Below are 21,576 nucleotides of genomic sequence, written 5' to 3' on the forward strand. Positions count from 1 at the left end.
AGAACAATCGCACCCCCTCTGCCTATAACAGGCATACGTCAACAACAAGACTAGATAATTCTTTACTGTATAATTGTATATATAATTTAAAATTATAGCTTTGCCTCAAGAGTAGCATTTAAACTGTGACTTTTTTAAAACTTCTTTTGGGGGAAAAAGTTATGAAAAACACAGGATTAATTTTACGACTTTTAGAAAATGCTTTTCCTCTTGGCTAAATAGCTTCTTCATATTGACATTTGGCATCATTTTTATAATTAGTTTGGAGAATACTGGTCAAAAGTGGAAAAAAAAATTACCTAATACTAATAAATATTTGTTACAAACTAAAATAAAAATAGCATATCATTCTCTAAAAAGTCTTATATAAAGTGACGCAAGAAATTGGAAGAGCAGCTTTACAAGCTCGTACAGATAAAATAACTTAGAAAGTTATACACATGGCAAATTCTCTTTCTAATGCATATCCCAGAAAGCATGTGAACTTACGACAACCTTGTGTCTGAATTTTCTTTTAATTGTCCCGAAAATGTTTGTACTAAAAACCTTTTTTCAATGAAGCAAAAATATTGCAGTTTCAAACCTTTCATCCTAAAAGGATTAAAAAGTATTTTTTTAAAGCTTTTGTAAAAAGTATTGCCACTTAGGTAAAATGGTCGCTTAGGTCCATAATGACGTATTAGCTGACGTCACACTAGCGTCAGGATCCAATTGCATTTGTCCATTAAAATTTCATGACAAGGTGGATTTTGGCTGAACATACAAGACTTTGCGAAAAGAAACCTTATAATTGCCTAGATTTAAGATTATTTTCGCCTTGAGATTAGCTTTATTAAAGGATTTTTTCACGCTTGAAAACACTAAGTCAACCTCGATTTAAGGGTTTTATATGGAAGGTTGTATTCCAAGGTTATGAATTAGGGTAATGTGCGTAGAATAGAGCAGATTGTCACAGATCTCGTTTTAAGGTTAGAAGGTTTACACGTAAACCGCATAACAAACCTTTTTAGGTTTACATTAAAAGGTTTTTGCTGAGTGAAAATAAACCTTATTTTGCTATCTGGTTAAATAATTTAAAGTTTAGAAAATTTAGATAAAAGAGAGTTCAGGTAAACCTAGTGTAAACCCTGAAGTTTCAAATGTTGAAAGAATGTTTCCCAAAAATGCAAACAAATTATTTCCTTACTGTGTAATGATAAGTTATAAACTAAACTCAGCGGCGCGACAGCCATTGAGGGCCAAGGCCTACTGTGCCCATCTCAGTTTTCTTGACCTTGGACTCTGGAGTGCAGGAGCATATGCTCCGGTCAGGTGGTCAGCCGAACGCGGAGGCCCCAGCATGCTTGGTAAAGCTCGTTCACCAGGAGTTGGCACTTGGCTCCGCCTTCATCACGTGGTATGCGACGATACTATTTCGCTATTTTTGGGAGAAGGTTGTGAGCAATCCAGAACAAGGTTGCTATTTGGCGATCGTTTGGCAAAAATATTTATATCGCAAACTTTATGTGCATTTTTTTAACAATGACTATTTCATAAATTTGATGATATTTTACACTATTTTTTATGATATTTCTTTCTTTTGAGTGAATAGTTTGTCCTTTATGAGACATATCGCTGGGAGAACAACAGTTTTTAAATTTGAACTATATTTAATTAGCTAGTGTAACAAAAGGTATATTAGCAGAAGTAAGTGACTGAAAAAGAATTCACTTTCTGTGTTTGGCGCAAATTAAGGGTTGTCTCAATTTCAACAACGGAGATGTTTCTCTTCTAACTCCCGCGCTGAAATGAACTCTGCGTCCGAGGAGGTGGAGCCAAGTCTCAACTCCTGGTGAACGAACTATACTCATTTATCGACCCATTGAAGGGATGAAAGGCTGAGTCAGTCTTGCCCGGTCCGAGGATCGAACCAGGGACCCGTGGCACGACAGCTCGAAGCGCTACCTCTCAGCCACCGGGCGTCATGATAAGTTATACTGTCATAATTTGTTTAATTTCTATCGTAGACGTTTCTAATAAACGTTTCTAAGAGACGATTCTAATAGATGTTTAATTTCTATCTTCATTTCGCAAACACTAAACAAAATGTGGTAATTCTTATTTATAATTTATCAAGAATTATAATCTAACATTTTCAAAATTAAAAATAGATGCCATGATTGTTAAGAACTAGTGATGAAGTGTTTTTATAACTGATATTTTATTTTGTCTGCAAATTAGCAGTCTTGGTGCATAACTCAGATTATATATAAATGAAACATTTGCATAACAAAATAAATCCCTCACAAATTGAATAGAATATATTTATTTTATTTTCATTGCTTTTTTAGACACAGAGAGGTTTAAAAATGTACTTTACACATAAAATATATTTGTTTTCAAAACATATTGTTTGCATTCAAAGTCATCAAAATTAATTTTGGTGCTGAAATTTAATCTCCTGTCATCATTTCCATGAATTCTGAAACAGAAAAAAACAATAAAATGATTATATGCTGCGTAAAAGGTTAATTGTACTGTATAAAATAATCGTAAAAACCGATTATAAGTATGGGCCATCAAGTATCTAGTAACATATAAAATTTCATTTTCAAAAATATACGCAGGTAAATAAATTACGAAAACTTAATAATAGATAAACAGGCCAGAGACTAGGACCGTACACATCTTCACTAACTCATTTATATGTTTTTATTAGATAATTTTATTATTTTCATTTTAGTTTTTATTAGATTATTTTTAAATTAAAATAATTTTAAAAAAATGCACGAAACTAAAAATCAAATATCCAACTATCCTTTTACAATGATTTCAGTCTTGTGAATCACTACACTAATGGTCAAACATTTACGGTGGTGGTCTGAGTCAAATTTCAGAAATCGAGGAGCAACGTCAACTACGAGACCTGATTTAATTATGCAAAATTCAAGTAATTTTCATCAATAATATTCAAAATTATGTTTAAATGATTGGAAATGGAATTGCAGAGTTTGTCTATTTAGTACACACATCTTAACCTGTATATTTAATGTATAGGATCGTTAAGTTTTATACAATAAGGATATACATTTTTTAAAAATTTTAAATTTCCTCAGGGATCTTTCAGGTACTGCGTAAGTACACAAGGGGAAAGGGGTTGTGAATTGCGTATTTTTGCCGACAGGGAAGAAGCAACGTGAGAAATGTTTACGAAAGATACTGCAACTTCTGTAGTTTCAATTTATTATCAAAAAGAAACAAAATGCAACAAAAAATGTTAAAAAAAATATACTCGTAATTTAAGTTTGAAATAAATTTGGCTTTGGAGAAAGAAAGAAGTGGAAATTTTTTTTAAAGGAGTTTCAGAAGTTACAAGTTTTGACCCCAAACGAAGAACACAAAATTTTCAGAAAAATTTGAATATTTTTCAAAAAAAAAAAAAAAAAAAATAGAACGTGAAATAGGAAGGTTTGGTATCTATAGATTAGATGCATAGGTGTTAAATTTATATTACTTCATAGTTTAATTGTTAAATATGCGCAAAAAAAATTACTTTAAATTTTAAAAAATTAATTGAAACATAAATTTTGTTCAGTGCAAAATTACAAATTCTCATTGAATTTTATCGTAAAGCTAGCTTGCTAGCTTTTTTTTCTTTTCTTTTTCCAGTGCCCGCCTGGGGAATGCCCTATGTCACGCAGGCACTGAAGGGCAGATTTGTTGGCCACTCTTTCAGGGGCACCATATTAGGTGGGCCAACGTTGCACCCACAGTAAGGACAATGTAACTCCATTGTCAACAATGTCGTTTTATAATGACATTAATATTACAAAGCACAATACAAATAAAATATCCAATAAAATGTACTCCGATGTCAGTCGCTTTAAATGACATTACTGTTGTAAGACATAAAAACCTATTGCCGATAATAAATTCAATAAAATGTACTCCAATGTCAGCAATGTTGCTTCAAATGACATTAGTATTAGACACGAAAATATATTAGAAATAAAATATTTAATAAAATTTACTCCGATGTCGCTTTGTTGCTTTAAATTATGTACTAAATGCAAATAAAATATTAATATGATAAATGCACGCTTTAAATGACATTACAATTTTAAGACATAAAAACCTATTACAAATTAAATATTTAATAAAATGTACTTCAATGTCAGCAATGTTGCTTTAAATGACATTAGTATTTTAAGACGCAAAGACATACTACAAATAAAATATTTAATTAAATTTGAACCGATGTTAGTCGTTTATGTCATAGCTATTTTAAGACATAACCTATTGCAAATTATCTATTTAATGTACTTCGATATCAGCTATGTTGTTTTAAATGACATGATTATTTTAACACATAAAAAGATATTACAAATAAAATATTTAATAAAACTTGACTTTCAAGAAAGATAAATTTACTTTTTAGAGTTTTTAAACAAATTTAACTCTTACAGGAGTGGTGAGATAAAAACTGTCGTTCTTGTTTTTGACTACAATATAAACCACTAAAATTGTAATTGTTTTCTAGCTCTTACACAATGTAATTTTTAATTAACCATTTTTAATTTTAAAAAATGAGAATATAAAGCGAATCGCTTCCTTGCATAGGACGATTACAATTCTCTTGGCTGAAGGGATAGAACGATCGCCTCCCGGGTTCGAATCCCAGCGAGGACTGATCGATACAAATCCTCAGGTAATCATAAAAACATCCTCAGTGGTAGACGGATCATGGGTAACATTCCCCTTGCCGTCAGGCTAACTGTGGGAGATTTTCGCGGTTTTCCCTCACCATATAACGCAAATGCGGGTTAATTCCATTAAAAAGTCCTCCAATACTTAATCCATAAGCTCAAAATGACAAGGCTACGGAGTTGAACATTGGTAGTCGTAAACTAAAAATTGAGTCGGCTGTTCAACGACGGTTTTAAAATAAAATTCTCTTGTCATTTTGTGACTAAATTTCTTAAGGAAAAGTTTTTTGACCCGCAAAGAGTTAAACTTTGACATTTAGTTTACAATGGAAAATTCAATCTATGCAGAATTTTTAGTCGAATATCATTTTGTGAAAATGCGTATTTTCTCTTGGTTACCAATTAATAGTCATGCATTGCAATTTTAACGATGACACTGAAATTATAATTGCCAATTTGACAACTCTCTTTTTCTGTTCATGCGTAGTTTATGTGAATATATTTAAGAGAGAAGTTTCAGGGCGACGTTTAAGTGAAATAGGAACAATAGTTTTAAAAAAAATATATCTGTAGTAGGAGGTTGTCTACAAAATACATTTTCTCATTGAATACCGTTGTATTTATTGATATGGCAGAAAAAAAATTTAAAAACCTTTTTATTTATTCACCTGGCAAAAAAAGAAATTAAAAATCTTCTTATTTATTGACCTGGCAGCGAAAAAAAAGAGTCTTATTTGCTGAATTAGGAATAATAAATAAATAAATAAAATAAAAAATAAATGAAATAAAAAATAAATAAAATAAAAAATAAATAAAATAAAAAATAAATAAAATAAAAAAATAAATAAAGTAAAAAATAAATAAAATAAAAAATAAATAAAATAAAAAATAAATAAAATAAAAAATAAATAAAATAAAATATGAATAAAACATAAATAATTAAAAAATAAAATAAAGAAAGAAAATGAAAATAAAAATTATTGACCTAGCAGAAAAAAAATTATGTTTTAAATCTAAATTTGATCATAATTTGTTTTTCAACCCATTATTGCTGGACAAGTGATAGATTTGTGAATAAAATATTTATGAAAAAAAAATAGGTAGTCCTTATTTGTTCATATCAACTAGATATATTTCTATCTGTTACCCACCACATTTTCTTTAAAAAAGCTATGTTTTTTTTCCTTTTCCTTTTTTTCTAAAAAAACTTCAGATTTAAAGATAGAAAGATTGGATTTTTAAATTATTAATATAATATTGTTTGCAGATCTACCTTGTTTTCTACAAAATAAATCCTAATAATGATTTCTTTTTTTTCTTTATTTTTCTTTCAAAAACAGATGGCCGTCCTTTTTAAATGACACCAGGCACAAATGAGTTAAAAATTGAAAATTCATGCTCCTCCTGAGTGCCACTTAGTACCTTCTTCTACCAAGATCTTAAGCTATGCTTTAAAAATTACTTACAAATAAGATCTTAAGATATGCTTTAAAAATTACTTACAAATTGTTTATTATTATTGAAAACAAAAAATTTGAAAAATACGAGGAAGAAAGAATACTTCAGCATAATCAATAAAATAAAGAAATAATTTAATAAATTGTCAAAAGGAAAAAACTTCGCAATAAAAGCACTCAGAATTGAATTTACTTAAAATGGAATAAAAATTTTTTTTGCCTTCTGAGAGAAAAAATATTAATTTGAAAACTCCGCAAGCATTTCACTACTTTAGAGAGTCTAAAATGTAAGCAAATTTCAAGTTTTATTTATTTATTTATTTTTTAAAAACTTTTATCTAAAATTTGTAAACATGAAATTACTATTTTTAAAATCGGAAATAGCTAAAATATGGATTGACAGATTTCGTTTTTTTTTAATATCACTTGTTTGAACAAAATAACAGTGCAACAAACAATTATACTAATTTTAAAATATCATAAAAAATACATGGTTGCATTTCTTCTTTAATTGCAGGCCTAAATTGAATAGTGGTTCTTGTCTATAGGTTTTAGCTGCCTTGAGCGAACGAAAATCTATTTATTACATTTTCAAATGCTTTGTTACGAAGCAGAATTAAATTTTGAAAAAGTGATATAATTTATTATTAAAAATGTTATCACAAATGTTATCAGCTTCCAGTGAGGTGAACCGAGTTCGAATCCTAGCGATGGCTGGTGGATACGAAATCCGCACTCGGCTCACACCGATCACAGTGCTGACGTAAAAATAATGATAGACGGATTATGGTTTAGAGTCCCCTTGCCATCAGGCTAACCATGAGAGGTTTTTGTAGTTTTCCTCTTCATGTAACACAAATGCGGGTTAGTTCAACCAAAAAGTCCTCCACGAAAAGTCCACCGAAGAGTCGTCAAATACTTATACAGGAGTTCCCTTGTCTTCTGGATTGGGTTCAAAATTACAAGACTACGGAGGTGAACATTAGTAGTCGTAAACCCCAAAAAATGGTTCGTTTACTGAACGACGCTTATAAAATTAAATAAAATGCTAATTATTGGGCAAGAATAGCTAGGCTGGTACGGCGTTGAACTCGTGTTCGTGAGAACGGGAGTTCGAATCCAGCCGGTCGAAGAATCCTCGTGCATTCATTAGTGACTGGTGCACGTGAAATCTGCCTGGGTCACAAAGTCCTCTTAGTTTTGATAACAAATAAATACCTCTGGTGGTACTCTAGGAGCACCCTTGTCTTCTGGATTGGATTCAAAATTAGAATGCTACGGATTTGTACATTGGTAGTCGTAAACTCAAATTTGGATCGGCTGTTTAACGACGGTTATAAAATAAAATAAAATATTAATTATTACAATACAAATATGCAACATTAAAAGACATAATTACAACCATAATTAAATTACGAAATTATTTCATTACAACTGTAATTATTAAATTATTTAATTGCTACTGTAATTATTGAATACATAAAATTCAAAAACTATTACAAATTTTTCTAAATTTAAAATTTAATCAACTTGAACGGACTCAACGAAACTGATTTCCGGTGGGCTCTGGTGACTGCTCAGTTCGCACTCATTAAAGAATGGTACAACGTGGTACATCGTCTGTTTGGCAGCTGAATGTGTATTAGTTTTAAAGAAGAGAGAAATGACACGTATTAACATGGAAGTAGGGATAAAATTAAAATAATTAAAATAAAATAAAATTAAAATAATAATTACAAGTTTCGGAGCTTTGTAAATTTCCAATGTGATAGGCTTATTGGAATAGTCTCCAATATCTTATCGGTCTGAAAGTTACTAAGCCGACAGGGGCGAGACCACTTATCTTTAGGCTAATTGCATTGCTCAATTAACATGATTTATTTTAAATAGTGCATGCAGTAGTGAAGGCTTATTGTTATAAGTGGAGTGAAGTAAAGGCTTATTGAGAAGAATTTAAACATAAGGGATACATTTAAAAACTAATAGCAACTCATTGCAATAAACTTAAGAAAATTCAGGCTGATTGCATCATACTTCACACATTTGCTAATAAGACCTAAAGGCATATGGGTAGATTAGAATTAGTAAATTCAGGCTGATGGAGCATTTCTTTAAACATTTCTTAATTAGATCTATTAAGGCATGATAGAAGAGGCCTAAAAAAATCAGGGTGAATAGAAAAGTTTACAATTAGCCTTATTCAAAATGGCGCCGGCATTTCTAAACAACTGGATTTTCTAATTTGCTTACGTCATATATTGCTGTGAGAGACCGAAGTTAGTGAATTTCGACTTTCATGAAATTGCTGGCTTTAACTATAACATACGTATGGATGGATAAATAGTATGGATGGAAAAGGATTATGACTGACCGTCAAAGTCAACAGTACCACTGCCGTCTGTATCAATTTCTTGTATCATTTCATCCAGTTCATCCTCAGTTAGGTTATCATCCAAAGCTCGAAGAATTTCTCTCAAATCCGAGACATTGATGTATCCGTTTCCATCTTTGTCGTACATCCGAAACGCTTCTCGCAACTCTTGTTGTATAGCTTCCGAATCTTCGTCAACAAGATAGCGGGCTGTTAACGTGAGAAACTCATCAAATTCCAGCTCTCCGCTTCCTAAGAGAGGGTAAAAACTTATAAACAGAGTGATTACAAAATATACAGTCTTGCCAACAGATAACCCACTGTGTAGCCTATCGTTCGAAAGAATAGAATGAAATGTTGCATTATTTTTAATACGATATTTATTTTTTGCTCAAGAATAGTGTTAAAATGGTAACTCAACTGTCTTGACCAAAATGTCAGAATTTTTAAATTTTCAAATAGCAACATCTACATTTTTCATCGATAGGTGAGAGTGGGGTCAATTGTAACAGGATACGATTGTAACAGAGCAAAAATTTCGAGTGTTGGGTTCTAGATTTGGTTCCTAGGTGGCGCACAAGGTGTATTTAATAAATCTACATGTACACCCCTGCTGGCAACCATTTTTATGTACTTTTGAAAGAGTTACATCACTAAAGATATTTTCACGGTACGTAAGTATTTTTTTTGGTGTTAGAATATTATATTGTAACAAAGTAATTTTGTTTAAACATATAAAAATTATTAACCGAATATGTAAGTGGACACCTTAATTAACATTTCAAAAACAAAAAGATTAGTTTTGTTAATTAACTAGCATTGTTTTTAACAAATTAAGCTGAAATAGCGTCTTGGGGACTATTGTAACAATAAGTAACGGGACGATTGTAACAGCTGAAAATAAATAATCTTATGTTTACAAACCATTAACTCTTTAAGAACCACCAATAGTTTCCTATATCATTTATATTATGTTGCATGTGTATTATTTCATTTGTCACCTTTCGCAGCATAAACTAAAATTTTTCACCCCTTAAAGTTAAAAGTTTAACGCTTTAGGTCTCTGCTCATTATTATTTTTACTCCTAAAATATCATTACTATTTTGATCAATAAAAAAATATATCACAACTATGTATAAATAACTATATTTTAGTTGAATTTATGAACTGTTGCAATTGACCCCGTAAGTGGGGACAATTGTAACAAATGCACGACTGTCAAAAATTGTTAATAACTAATATAATAACATTTAAAATAAGGTATTTTTTTTTCTAGTAGAGGATAGTCTACTTTACTCGTCTGTCAATTAATACTAATAACATATTGGATTTTTCGTTAGTTAAAAATAGTTAAGTAAAAAATGTTACAATTGATCCCACTCTCCCCTACTGATAAAGAATTGCGTATTTTATAAATTTACTACGCAGCAGTAATTCAGCCCTATTGAATGCAAAAGATCAATGGTTTGTGCGATGCATCTTGCACTCTTGTCTAGCATCGCCCTATTAGCACAAAACTTAAAATACAATTCCATTCTATTCTATTCTATTCTATTCTACTCTATTCTATTCTATTCTTTTCTATTTATATCATAATCTTTTTTATATCAAGTGCTGTTTATATCATATTCTATTCTATTCCATTCCATTTACCTCATAATCTTTTTTATATCAAGTGCTATTTATATTCTATTCTATTCTATCATATGGTGAGCATAACCATGTTCAACAATATGATTGACAGGGGTCATATATTGTCAAACTTATAATCACCCTCTGAATTATAATTTGGTTTGGTTGTTAACGTCAAACTAGAGCTACACTAATGCATTACAAGCAGTGCTCCGGGAAATTTATTCCTAGTAATGATCTGAAGGTAATATTGGTGCTACACTTAGAACGGAGCAATGGTTTGCAGGCCGTATTCATAATGAACACATAAGCCTACATATGACAAGCAATAAATAAATAAATATGCGAATGATTTTAGTAATCACCAGCGGCCTCCGCCCCATGCTCCCCAACCGACTTCTCCAGCTCCTGGCTCTGAAATTGTCTTAGATATTACACTAAATTGAGCTCTGAGACCCGAACGAAGAAAGTTAAAAGCCTGATCTATAAGAGTATAAATAGTAGTAATATTCAGGGGCAAACAGTTTAAGATTATTTAGATTATTTGAAATTAAAAAATGAAATGAATAACGAATTCAAGCTTACCATCAGAATCGATCTCTTCTATTAAATCCTTCAACTCTTTTTCTTCAAATGTTTGGCCCAATGTCCTTAAAATTGTGGCAACCATGTTAGTATGAATGCAGCCTTTCTTGTCTCGATCAAACATGTCGAATGCTTTCCTAAGCACTGTTTTGGAATAAAAAAATAGATAAAATAATAATAAATTGATAAATAAATGAAATAAATTGATAAAAAAAATGAAAAACATGAAATATAATTAATAAATAAATAAAAAACAGGAAATATAATTAATAAATAAATGAAATAAATTGATAACTAAATGAATGAAATAAATTGATTAATAAATGAAATGGCTGCAATAATGAAGATTTCTTATACTGCGAATGCATATAAGACATACGAATTCTTTTAAGCATCTGGTGATTAATCTGGTACTAATATTTGGTGATTAGAGATGGACAATATATAGTGAAACATCGATATAGCTTAGCATCGCTATAAGGACGTTTTAAAATGCATTTTTACGATATATTGTGAAAACCTTGTGAATGTTTAATAACCGAAGAGCTTCTCAGTGGCATTTTAGTGAGTAGAGATATACGTTGACAGTAGTAAATAATGAATATGCCTTGTCTTTATTTCTTATCAGCTCATCATAAGAAACAAATAAGATTCTCCACCCGAGAAATCTCAAAAATATCACTTAGAACCTTTCTTTGGCAATTTTTTTTTAATAAGTTTTTCTATTATCGACAAAGATAAATAATGAATGAATATTATTTTTAATAATAATTATAAAATAATAAATTATAATAAATTTCGTTTAGATGACAAAAATATTGACCGATGAAATGAAAATTGGTGAAATGATTGGCGATAATGAAAATTGGTGAAAAAAAAAAGAAAAATATTTTAAGTCTTGAAATATCGATATTTAAGAGACGATGTTAAAATTCCGATATATATATGTATGCTGATGTCCTGCTTTTGCCGCTTGAGGATGTCCCATTTAAAAAAAAAGATAAAATCGGTAGAACAATTAATTTATAATTACTATTAGTAGTTTTTGTCTTACAGAACAAAAAAAGATACCTGTTTACCTACATAAATTAATAATATAAAGCTTCAAACTTAAATCTAAAATCATGATACTGAGATTTCTGTATAACATAAGAAATAGCTGAAATAAGGAAATACCTTTTTGATTAAAACATTAACGTACTTATCATTCTATTAATAAAAACATTTAAAAGAGCTCAAAAATTTGGATGCTAAGGGTAAAACTTAACTAAATTTTAAAATATTTCTTTCGCGAAATACAAAACGTTTAAAAGCACTTTTGGCAAAAGGAACAATCAATTGCTGTAAGTTCCTACATGTGATTAGATAACAATATTCAAATATAGGCGATTAAATTGGATCGAAATGTTGAATGAGAAAAACTATTAAAGGGGCGATCAATAGTTAATAATTACATCTTATAGTTATTGTACGAACAAAATCCAGAAAAATGACATTTGATGATAATTACCAATTAAATCAAATTATGATACCTCATAAATTGATCACTTCTGATCACCTATTTGAGTTGATCTGAATGATCTAAACTGGCAAAAAATTAAATTCCTCTTTTATAAATAGGCCAGTAAAGTGTTTTTTTTTTAAAAATGGTCAACATATGCAGGTTCTAATGTAACTAAAAAAGCATGGAAATGTAACTTGCAAATTGACTTACTTTCGGTTTGTTCACTTGTAAGTTCTTCTACCTAAAAATGATAAAGAGCAAAATCAGTATATGATAAGCAGCATAGGGATGAGGATACTTTTGCTTTAGAGCAGGGGTTTCAACTTACACGAGGCCGGGGGCCGCAATTAAAAACACCGATAAAATGGCGGGGCGCAACTTTAACAAAGTTTTACATAGGACTCTTTCTTGTTTGTAGGAACATGAAATATCACTGTCAGATTTTAATCAAAGTTTTTTTTAATATTAAAAAGCAAAATAACAAGCAATACAAATAATGCTTGTTACGTATCATTTTGAATCTTCTCTTAATCAGAAACTTAGTGACAAGATTTTTTTTTCTGTCATAAATTAACATTTTAATTAATTTAATAAATTAACATAACAGTCTGGGACTTTCTCCCGTAATGATTATGCTAGTGCTTAAATAAGTAAGAAAAAGTAAACACGAAATTCCTTATTTTTTTGTTAAGTCTGAAATGAACGTTAAAAAGAAGTTTTTTTTTATTTTGCTATGTTTATTTTCTTAAACATGCATTTCGAGCTGTGACCATATTTTTAAACACAAATTTTGAGCTTCGTGAGTATTCTATTACACCATTTTTCATACGTTCTGATAGATATATTTATTTTCTTAAACATACATTTCGAGCTGTGACCATTTTCTTAAACACAAATTTTGAGCTGCGTGAATATTCTATTACACCATTTCTCATATGTTCTGACTAGATATGTTTATTTTCTTAAACATACATTTCGAGCTGCGTGAATATTCTATTATACCATTTTTCATATGTTCTGACTAGATATGTAAAAATATAAAAATAAATAGTAGTTTTAGAGCTACTGTGTTACAAATATAGATTTTAAGGTAAATTATGCTTCTCCTAATTATGTGAGAAATATTAATAATGAATTAAAGCAGTTAGATCTCATAATATTAACCATATTAAAAATCACAACATAGAACTACATAACTATGATTTTTTCACTTATTATTTATAAGGAGTTGGCATTAAATGAGTGTTCTGAATTGGATCAAATTTATTTATTCAGTGTTTAATATTAACTTTAAACATTTACAAAGAACTAGATGTGATCATGGTGAAATTGAATTATTAATCGCCCAATTTTTGTAACAGTAGACATTTTTAATAAGATAAATAGTATGTACTGTCACTTAAATCATATATTTTTGCTTTTCACAAATTTGTTTAGGATTATAGCTTCATTTTGCACATTGTACTACCACTTTTTTTAAACATAGATGTTTTCACATTCAATCCATTTTTTGTGGTCAGGCATTATTGGGTTAAAAATACATATAAATTTCCAAATTAGACGGTAGAAATATTCTAATAGCACTTAAAATTAGTGCAGATGACATTTTAAGTCACGAAAGCAAACACAAGAAAGTATTTTCCTCTGAATAAACATTACTTTTTTTGACGCGTTCGCTTATTTTACCCTCAAAATATTAGGCGCAATCTGGAAAATAAGGTCCTATAATAGTTTATTCAGGAAAGTAGCCAAAAATGTGAGTTTTATGATGTTGAGTTAACTTTTTGCGTACTTCGCAGTAGAACTATTTAAGTGAAAAGTGTTTTTGCACACAAATATAAAAGTCGATTATATAAAGATAAATTCAAACAAAAATATTTCTTAGAATTGTTCATCATTTTATATTACTTATTTTAAAAAAGATAGAAAAAAAATTGAATTGTAAGGTATGAATTTAACAGTATCTTAAACAGTGCCGTTTTAAATTACAAAATCCGAAGTCTATCACTATCGATCCAATAATTCCAGGAAAATGAAATACGATTTTTTGTGTGGAAATTTCATAGTTCATAAGACCGATTTCAACCAAATTTTAGACTTTAAAGACTTTATTTTCTGTCTTATTTTAGACTTTATTTTCTGTCTTTAAAGAAGGTTTTAATTTTAAACATATTTTTATCGTGGATTTTGATTTTCATATTTTTTCTAGAATCGTGAATTATTTTTAACAAAAAATTATACCTGAAAGCTAAACTTAAAAATTGTAATTTTTGTGATTATCAATCTGTTTTTAAATGTAGGGATGGCAGCAGGGTTTGTTGATTTAAGTCAGCTTGATTTAAATCACGATTTAAATTATGATTTAAATCGAATGATTTTTTTAAAAAAATCGCTGATTTAAATCAATTGATTTTTTTAATATATATATTGATTTAAGAAGTTAAAAAACAGTGTTTTAAATTATTAATACTTTTATTATTTTCTTTTCTTAGTTTTAAAATTTATTTTAAACAAATTGTTGCATTAATTAATTTTGATTAACAAAATTACTTTCTTTCTTGGTGTGTGTTAAATTCCAACACATTTGAAATTACATTTTTAAATCTTTTGATTGTTGAGATTGAAAGTACAGATTAAAGTAAACATGTAATGCTGTCTTAATATTGACTTGCATAGCTGTAGAAAGTAATTAATAAACATGAATTTTCTTTCACAATAAATACAAATAATGCTAATTAAAGTTCTACCTTTTAATTAAAAAACCATGGAATTAAAATCAACATTATATTTAATTGGTGGAAAATACATATTCCTAAAGCTTGAGGTTATATTAATAGAAATTGCCCTAATACGCCAAAAATAGAAGGAAAAAAATGCTGATGAATTCAGATATTTTTTTTCCTGATATAGTGTCATTTTATTAAATTAAATAACCTAGAATTAGAATTGTGCTGCTTCTTTTATCAATAAGTAATTTTTTCTTATAATATGTTTACAGTATGTTTGATATTATCATATTTTCCATAAAGAAATTTTGTGAAAAAAATTCCGATGAGTACATGGATTTTTTAAAAATTTTTTTTAGCTTAATTTATCTATTTTGATATAGAATTAAAAATGAATATTTCAGTATTATAATATATAGATTAAATATTTATTTATTTTTTGAGGAATGATTAAACAAAATCTGTTACATTTATTTTGTCATTTTAAAAATCAAGAGAAAAAAAAAAGAAATCACAATTTTAAATTAAAATTATGGTTTGCTAATTGAAACTTCGTTTTAATAGTTAAAGTATTCTTCTATTTATCTATTCTTCTATTTCATCTAGTCTTTAAATTTCAATCATGCATTTGTCTCAAAATGGTTGCAATGCATTCAAAGCTATGTATTATAATAAAAACTTGTTTTAGGTAGTTAGAGCTTCTGAAATATTGTCATAATATAGTTTCAATATTAATTTAATTTTGATTAAACATTTATAAAGTTTTTTTTAATCACAAATTAAGTTTTTACAGTGTATTTGAATAAAAAAAAATCTGATTCAAATGAAAAAAAATCAGATTTAAATCAAAAAAATCTGATTTTTTTGGTTTTTTTTATAAAGAAATCAAAAAATCACGAACCCTGGATGGCGAATTGAAGATGTTATGGTTTAACACAGCTTTCAAACTGAATTTCAAAACTAAACCAAACTAAAACTCTTTTTAACACTTTGAATACATTAAAATAATGCTTAAGCTAGTGAGAGCATTATATAATTTAATGTTCATAATGCAATATATTAATATTATCATCTAACAATCATAAAATAATATATTTTTTAAATACTTAGATTGTAAAAATTTTAAATTTTAGAGTAGTGATTGTTGATGTTTTAAATCTATAATAATTGAAATCTAAAATAATTGAATTTATAATAATTGAAATCTATAATAATTGAAATCTATAATAATTGAAATCTATAATAATTGAAATCTATAATAATTGAAGAAAAAGTTTGAGTCTCATTTATAATTCCAGAACTTTTTGAGCTAGGGTCCTGAAATTTAGACAATGGTTGTGAAGCGAAAAGTAGAAAATTCAAATAAAATTTATAAAAAATCATTCAAAAATTCCAATTAGTCAGTTCGGAGCAGCGATGGCTCAGGGTATAGAGCATTCGCTTTCTGATGAGGTAAACCAGGTTCGAATCCCAGCTATAGCTGGTCAATACGAATTCCGCATCCTTCCCGCACAGACCACAGTGTTGACATAAATTATCCACGGTGGTAGACAGATCATGGGTTAGAGTCCCCTTGCTGTCAGGCTAATCGTGAGAGGTTTTCGTGGTTTTCCTCTCCATGTAACGCAAATGTTGGTTTGATTGGGGATTAATAGCATTATTTTCAGTACCAAATTATACAGAATTTACTTCATCTTTCATTTGAATATCTTTTCTTGATTTTATAACATAAAAGCACAGGAAAAGGCAACATATTATGATAAAAATAGTTCAAAATTATTATTATTTTTTTTTATTGTTTCAATTTATGCAGCCTTTCAGCTTGTGCATGATTGCGTTGCGTTAATTAATACAGATTTACTTAATATTTACGATTTTTCCACCTTGTAAAAATAACCACTATTTAACTATTAATAATAAAAATAAATAGAAGGTTCTGTCAAGCATATTTAGTCATGAATCTGACACAAGTTCGTGTAAAACCATAGATGTTTATGAGGAAAGTAATAACGAAATCACATTTTAAAATTCCTAATTTTAAGAAAGAAATTTTGATTGGTTTAAGGTAATTGCGTATTTAAATTAACTTTAATTTAATTTTAAAATTTTGTCATGTTAGTTTTACTTATGTGACCTTTTCGATGTGGTTTTCCATTCTGTTGAAAACGTGTGTCGCCATCTCTCAACAGACGATCGAACTACTTTTGTAGTAGCTTGCCATCCTATAAAGACAACATTCGGGTATTATTGTTGTGATTATAAAATAAAAGCTTATTGTTAAAAAAGATGTTTTTTTTTATTAAAAATTTTGTTTCTTACAGCTTCCAAAAAGTGTTTTACTGAAAATATAAACTTTTACATATTTTTAATAAAATATTAAATATTCGAAAATATCTCGTTTTTTTTTTTCTTTTAGTTCAAACCCATCTTAATGTAATTGAACATTTTTCGTTTTATACCACATTTCTGAATACGTGGAATGAAAAAAAAATATTTTGTGCAGAATTATAAAAATCCATTTACAAAAAAAATATTTAAAAATAGTTCAGGATTTTAAGTTTTACTATAGTTAAAATAGACGAGAAAAGGTGAGAATGAAAACCAGATTCAGAATAATTTTAAACATTCTATTTCAGATTTCTTTATCATAATTTAATTTTCAAAATAATATTACAAAAAAAGAGTGGATTTTCAAGCACTCTAAAATCAGTTTTTAACTTTATATTTTATTATATTTAAGCCAGATGTGAAAAGATGAAAATGAAATTCAAAATTCAGAGAGAATTCAAATATTCCATTTCAGCATTTTAACCATCACTGGTTCTGAAATATTTAAAGTTACTGTGGTATTGAGTATAGGAAAGAAAATTTAATATCCTTATTTTAGTGACAGAAAATGAAATCTAACTTAAGACTGAAATTCTGGAAAATAAAGTTAAGATTAAATGTTAGGATTTGTAACGCAATGATTTGTTATCCAAAAAAATTTTTCTTTGATTGAAGTCTTTTTTTTTTCCTTCTCTTTTTTCTTTGATAAAAATTTGTCCCTTTTTTTAAGGAATTTGCATGGAAAAAATATTAAAGCAAAGAAAAGTTTCAAAAATGAAAATGACGCACCTGTTTTGCTTGATATATTTTGTTTAAATTTGAAAATTAAGATTACACTGACACTTAGTATGGGTAAAAAATCAAAATCTTCCTTCATGTCGTTTAACAACCTTGGCGAGGAATGAAGTCTGCGTTATCGATGCAGAACTTAAATTACTATTCAGAACAGAGGCCTCTTTGAAAAAAAAAATACTGAGTATCAAAAAGATAGAAAAAAACGTATTAAAGCGGTTGTTTATTTACATGTTGCTCTAGAAAGACGTTTAAATTTTTTAAATGAAGTTCTGTTTGTATGTAAGATTGCGAATTGTTGTTCTTAAACGAATGAAATGGTTCCTTTAAAAGTCGTATTAAATGGCTTACGTCACAAGTGGAAGATATTAATTGAAAAAAAAAACATAGTTTGCCTGTTTAAACTCTTAATTTGAATAAATTGTAATAAAAATGCCTGTTGCAAATAATTTCAACAATTGTCACTTTTTTTTCTTCAAATGAACTGAAATATTTAAGATTAATAACTTTTGCTCATTTCATTTTCGAACGAAAAAATTCATTTTGACAGTAATAAGAGTTTTCCATTTAAAAAGTTTTTTATGCTGAATAATAACGTAATTTTTTAATCATTTCTTTCTAAAAGAACAAACAGTAGAACATTTTATTTTCTGACGTGAAAGTTGAGCCTGGCAATAATTCATTAAAAAATGTTTTTGCTTGTGATAAATAATATACTATGAATAATGTGATGTTTTTTTAAATCATTCCACAGATTTTGAGAGAGAATTAACTATTGATCAGTGGCACTTAACCAGACCTAGTATATATTTCGGACATTTACCAAAGCGACTATGTGATTGTCAACATTCACCGGTGGAAGTCAACAACCAACAATTTCGCTCATTCACAGTAACACCTCTAAAACAATATAGGCCAATCACATTAACAGATTAGCAAACTGTGTCATTGTTTGATGATATTCCTTTCTTCAAAGGCGACACAAACTCACTTTTATTTCACAATCAATTTTATCTGGGCCATCGACATATATTAGTAACCATCCACCGCTAAATATAACACAATGCTTATTTGTTTCATGTTTAATCCTTCATAAGACATGACACCTCTAAAACATTACAGGCTAATAACATTAACAAATTAGCTTACTATTTTTTAAATTAGATTTTTAAGACAATTTGCTTTGGTGAAGACCATTTGATGAAAGGGATTTTTCAGAAATTTAAGTTCTGTTGACAATTGGCGATAAACTTAAACTTCAGGGCTTATAAATAATCTTATATATAAATTCTGTGTTTACGACTATAAATTAGCTAGGTGAGAAATGATCAAATGTACGTATATCGTCCAAAAGAAAAGATATCCTCACTGTTGGCCTCTCTTCAAACTTTTATTATTTCCTATTATTTCCGCATTTTTGTAAACAATTGGTATTTTCTTATATTTTCTGAAGTTATTCAGCAGATTGCCGCTTGACACATAGTTCCCCATCGACATTTAAAAATTAATCAAGTTGGTTTGAAGCTCCCTCGTCCTTATAATGAGTTAAACGAATTCACGCTGATCCTTATAACCTTTGGCAGTATTGCTCTGAATCCATGCCATTAGTATCCCTATGGAAGAGTTATAAATCCAAAAGACACCCACCTATTGATTTACTCACTGTTTATTTAAGACCTTTAAAGAAGTTTTCCGATTAATTTCATGATAAAGTAGAATGTTCAGATGTATGTATGAATGTATGCACCTTATACAAACCGAACCGTGCCTAATTTGGTATACATACATTTAAATACACGATGGAAATAACTGTCTACTTTAAAATTCTCTCTGACCACTGGTTTGCGCGCTACATCCCAAGAGTTTTTCGTAGGATTTGCCAAATATTTTGAAATATTAGTTATTTGCTAGCTTACAGTTCTAATCAATCCAGAAATTAGTCTTTCGAATTATTTATCTTTGGTTTTATTCTATGTTTCGTAATCACAATGTTGATATTTAATGTTGATGGGAAATTGATTATCCACCTATGATTTGCACGGCCATCTGTTGATAACTTCAGAAAATACAAAAAAAAAGGAAAAGAAAACAATGAAACGCTTTGTAAATTTTGCTATTTTTATCATAATATGTTGCCTTTTCTTGTGCTTTTATGTTATAAAATCAAGAAAAGATATTCAAATGAAAGATGAAGTAAATTCTGTATAATTTGGTACTGAAAATAATGCTATTAATCCCCAATCAAACCAACATTTGCGTTACATGGAGAGGAAAACCACGAAAACGCTTACAAAAATGTAAGTAATAGTAAAGGTAAGTGTGGGATCAAATGAGAGGTTAACACAGGAGAGAAATTTTCTCTCGAGTGTTATGTCCTGATTCATTTTATCATTTCTTCCTGTATTTGTAGTTATAATTCGCTTATAAAAGCATAATGGTCAATTCTGCTTTTAATGCTGCATTGTGCTGTGGGTGCTACAATGGTGAAATTTTAAAAATCTTACCCACCTTTAATTAATTGTTTAAATGTTTTTAAAAATAAAATTAATTTCAAGCTAAATGAATTTATTTTTATAAATCAATCTCAATTATAAAAATATTTCAACAGAACATTACTAGAAAAAAATATCTCCTAAAGAGTTAAATTCACACTTGGCTCATAAATCATAAGTTAAAAAAAAAAATTAATGTAACTTACCATTTTAATCGATAATCCTTACACAGTATTCCACGATAAAAGAATTTGATTATTCTGAGAACACCAGTTTCCAACTAAGAAAAAAAATCCAATGATGGGCTGATTTCTAAAAACCGCTGTTCCGTCAGCGATGGTTAATGCGGAAAGCGAAAAAGAATTCTATTCAGCAAACGAGGCATCTGGATGATACTTGAAATGTTGTGACGTCATTTTTTTCCCTTTAAGTGGTCCACATGCCCAGCGCCTAAAAAAGCCTTTCATAAAGAACATCTAGGGTTTCCTTACATCGTCCACGTTCGGCGGCTAAAAATATGGCCATAACATTTACAGCTAAGAAAACAAACATTGGGAAAGCAGCGGACTTGATGTAGGAGTTGAGGGAAATCTCGGAAAAAAGAACGGTTTCCATTTTATTTTATTTCAAACGCTTTTTTTTTTTTTATCTTCTGCGTTCTTTTTCAACCTTCAACAGTTGAAGTACACTAGACAGTCATTTTTCTTTAGAAAAACGGAGAGAAAAACAAATAAAATTTGAGAAATCGCCTCGGTTGCGGTAAGAACAACTCCGAAATGCTCAGGGTTAATGAAGTTCAGTTGAATACGTGAAGACAGCTTAGAATTACTTACCTAGTAGTTGAAAAAAATCAGGCATAATTTTGAATTGTTATTCGTTTAGTGTATTAATTTATTTAAAAGTATGTTCTGAAGTTCAATTATCCGAGCTTCTTTAACCTCTGTTACTCAAAGTCGATTCCGAAATGCGTCTTTTTTTCTTTTTTTTTTTCTTTATCTTTTTT

General features: G+C 28.9%; 1 protein-coding gene across 1 annotated transcript; it reads right to left on the reverse strand.

The window, feature by feature from the left end:
• Positions 1-2,289: 2,289 nt before the first annotated feature.
• LOC107449310 (troponin C) lies at positions 2,290-21,167 on the reverse strand. Its single transcript, XM_087157927.1, has 5 exons — positions 20,780-21,167; positions 12,446-12,476; positions 10,732-10,875; positions 8,514-8,765; positions 2,290-2,461 (listed from the first exon to the last, which is right to left on the reverse strand). Exons 1-5 carry the CDS (start codon positions 20,780-20,782, stop codon positions 2,433-2,435), a joined length of 459 nt encoding a protein of 152 aa, XP_087014053.1. The 5' UTR covers positions 20,783-21,167; the 3' UTR covers positions 2,290-2,432.
• Positions 21,168-21,576: the final 409 nt, after the last annotated feature.

Source organism: Parasteatoda tepidariorum, chromosome 2, assembly GCF_982258835.1.
Source record: "Parasteatoda tepidariorum strain Cologne lab strain chromosome 2, Ptep-v5.0, whole genome shotgun sequence".
In the NCBI taxonomy this organism is placed as follows: domain Eukaryota; kingdom Metazoa; phylum Arthropoda; class Arachnida; order Araneae; family Theridiidae; genus Parasteatoda; species Parasteatoda tepidariorum.

Coding starts and splice junctions, on each gene's coding strand:
- LOC107449310 (XM_087157927.1), bottom strand. Junction 10,876..12,445: donor TACAAGTGAACAAACCGAAA/GTAAGTCAATTT, acceptor ATTCCAAAACAG/TGCTTAGGAAAGCATTCGAC. Junction 8,766..10,731: donor AGAAGAGATCGATTCTGATG/GTAAGCTTGAAT, acceptor ACCCTCTCTTAG/GAAGCGGAGAGCTGGAATTT.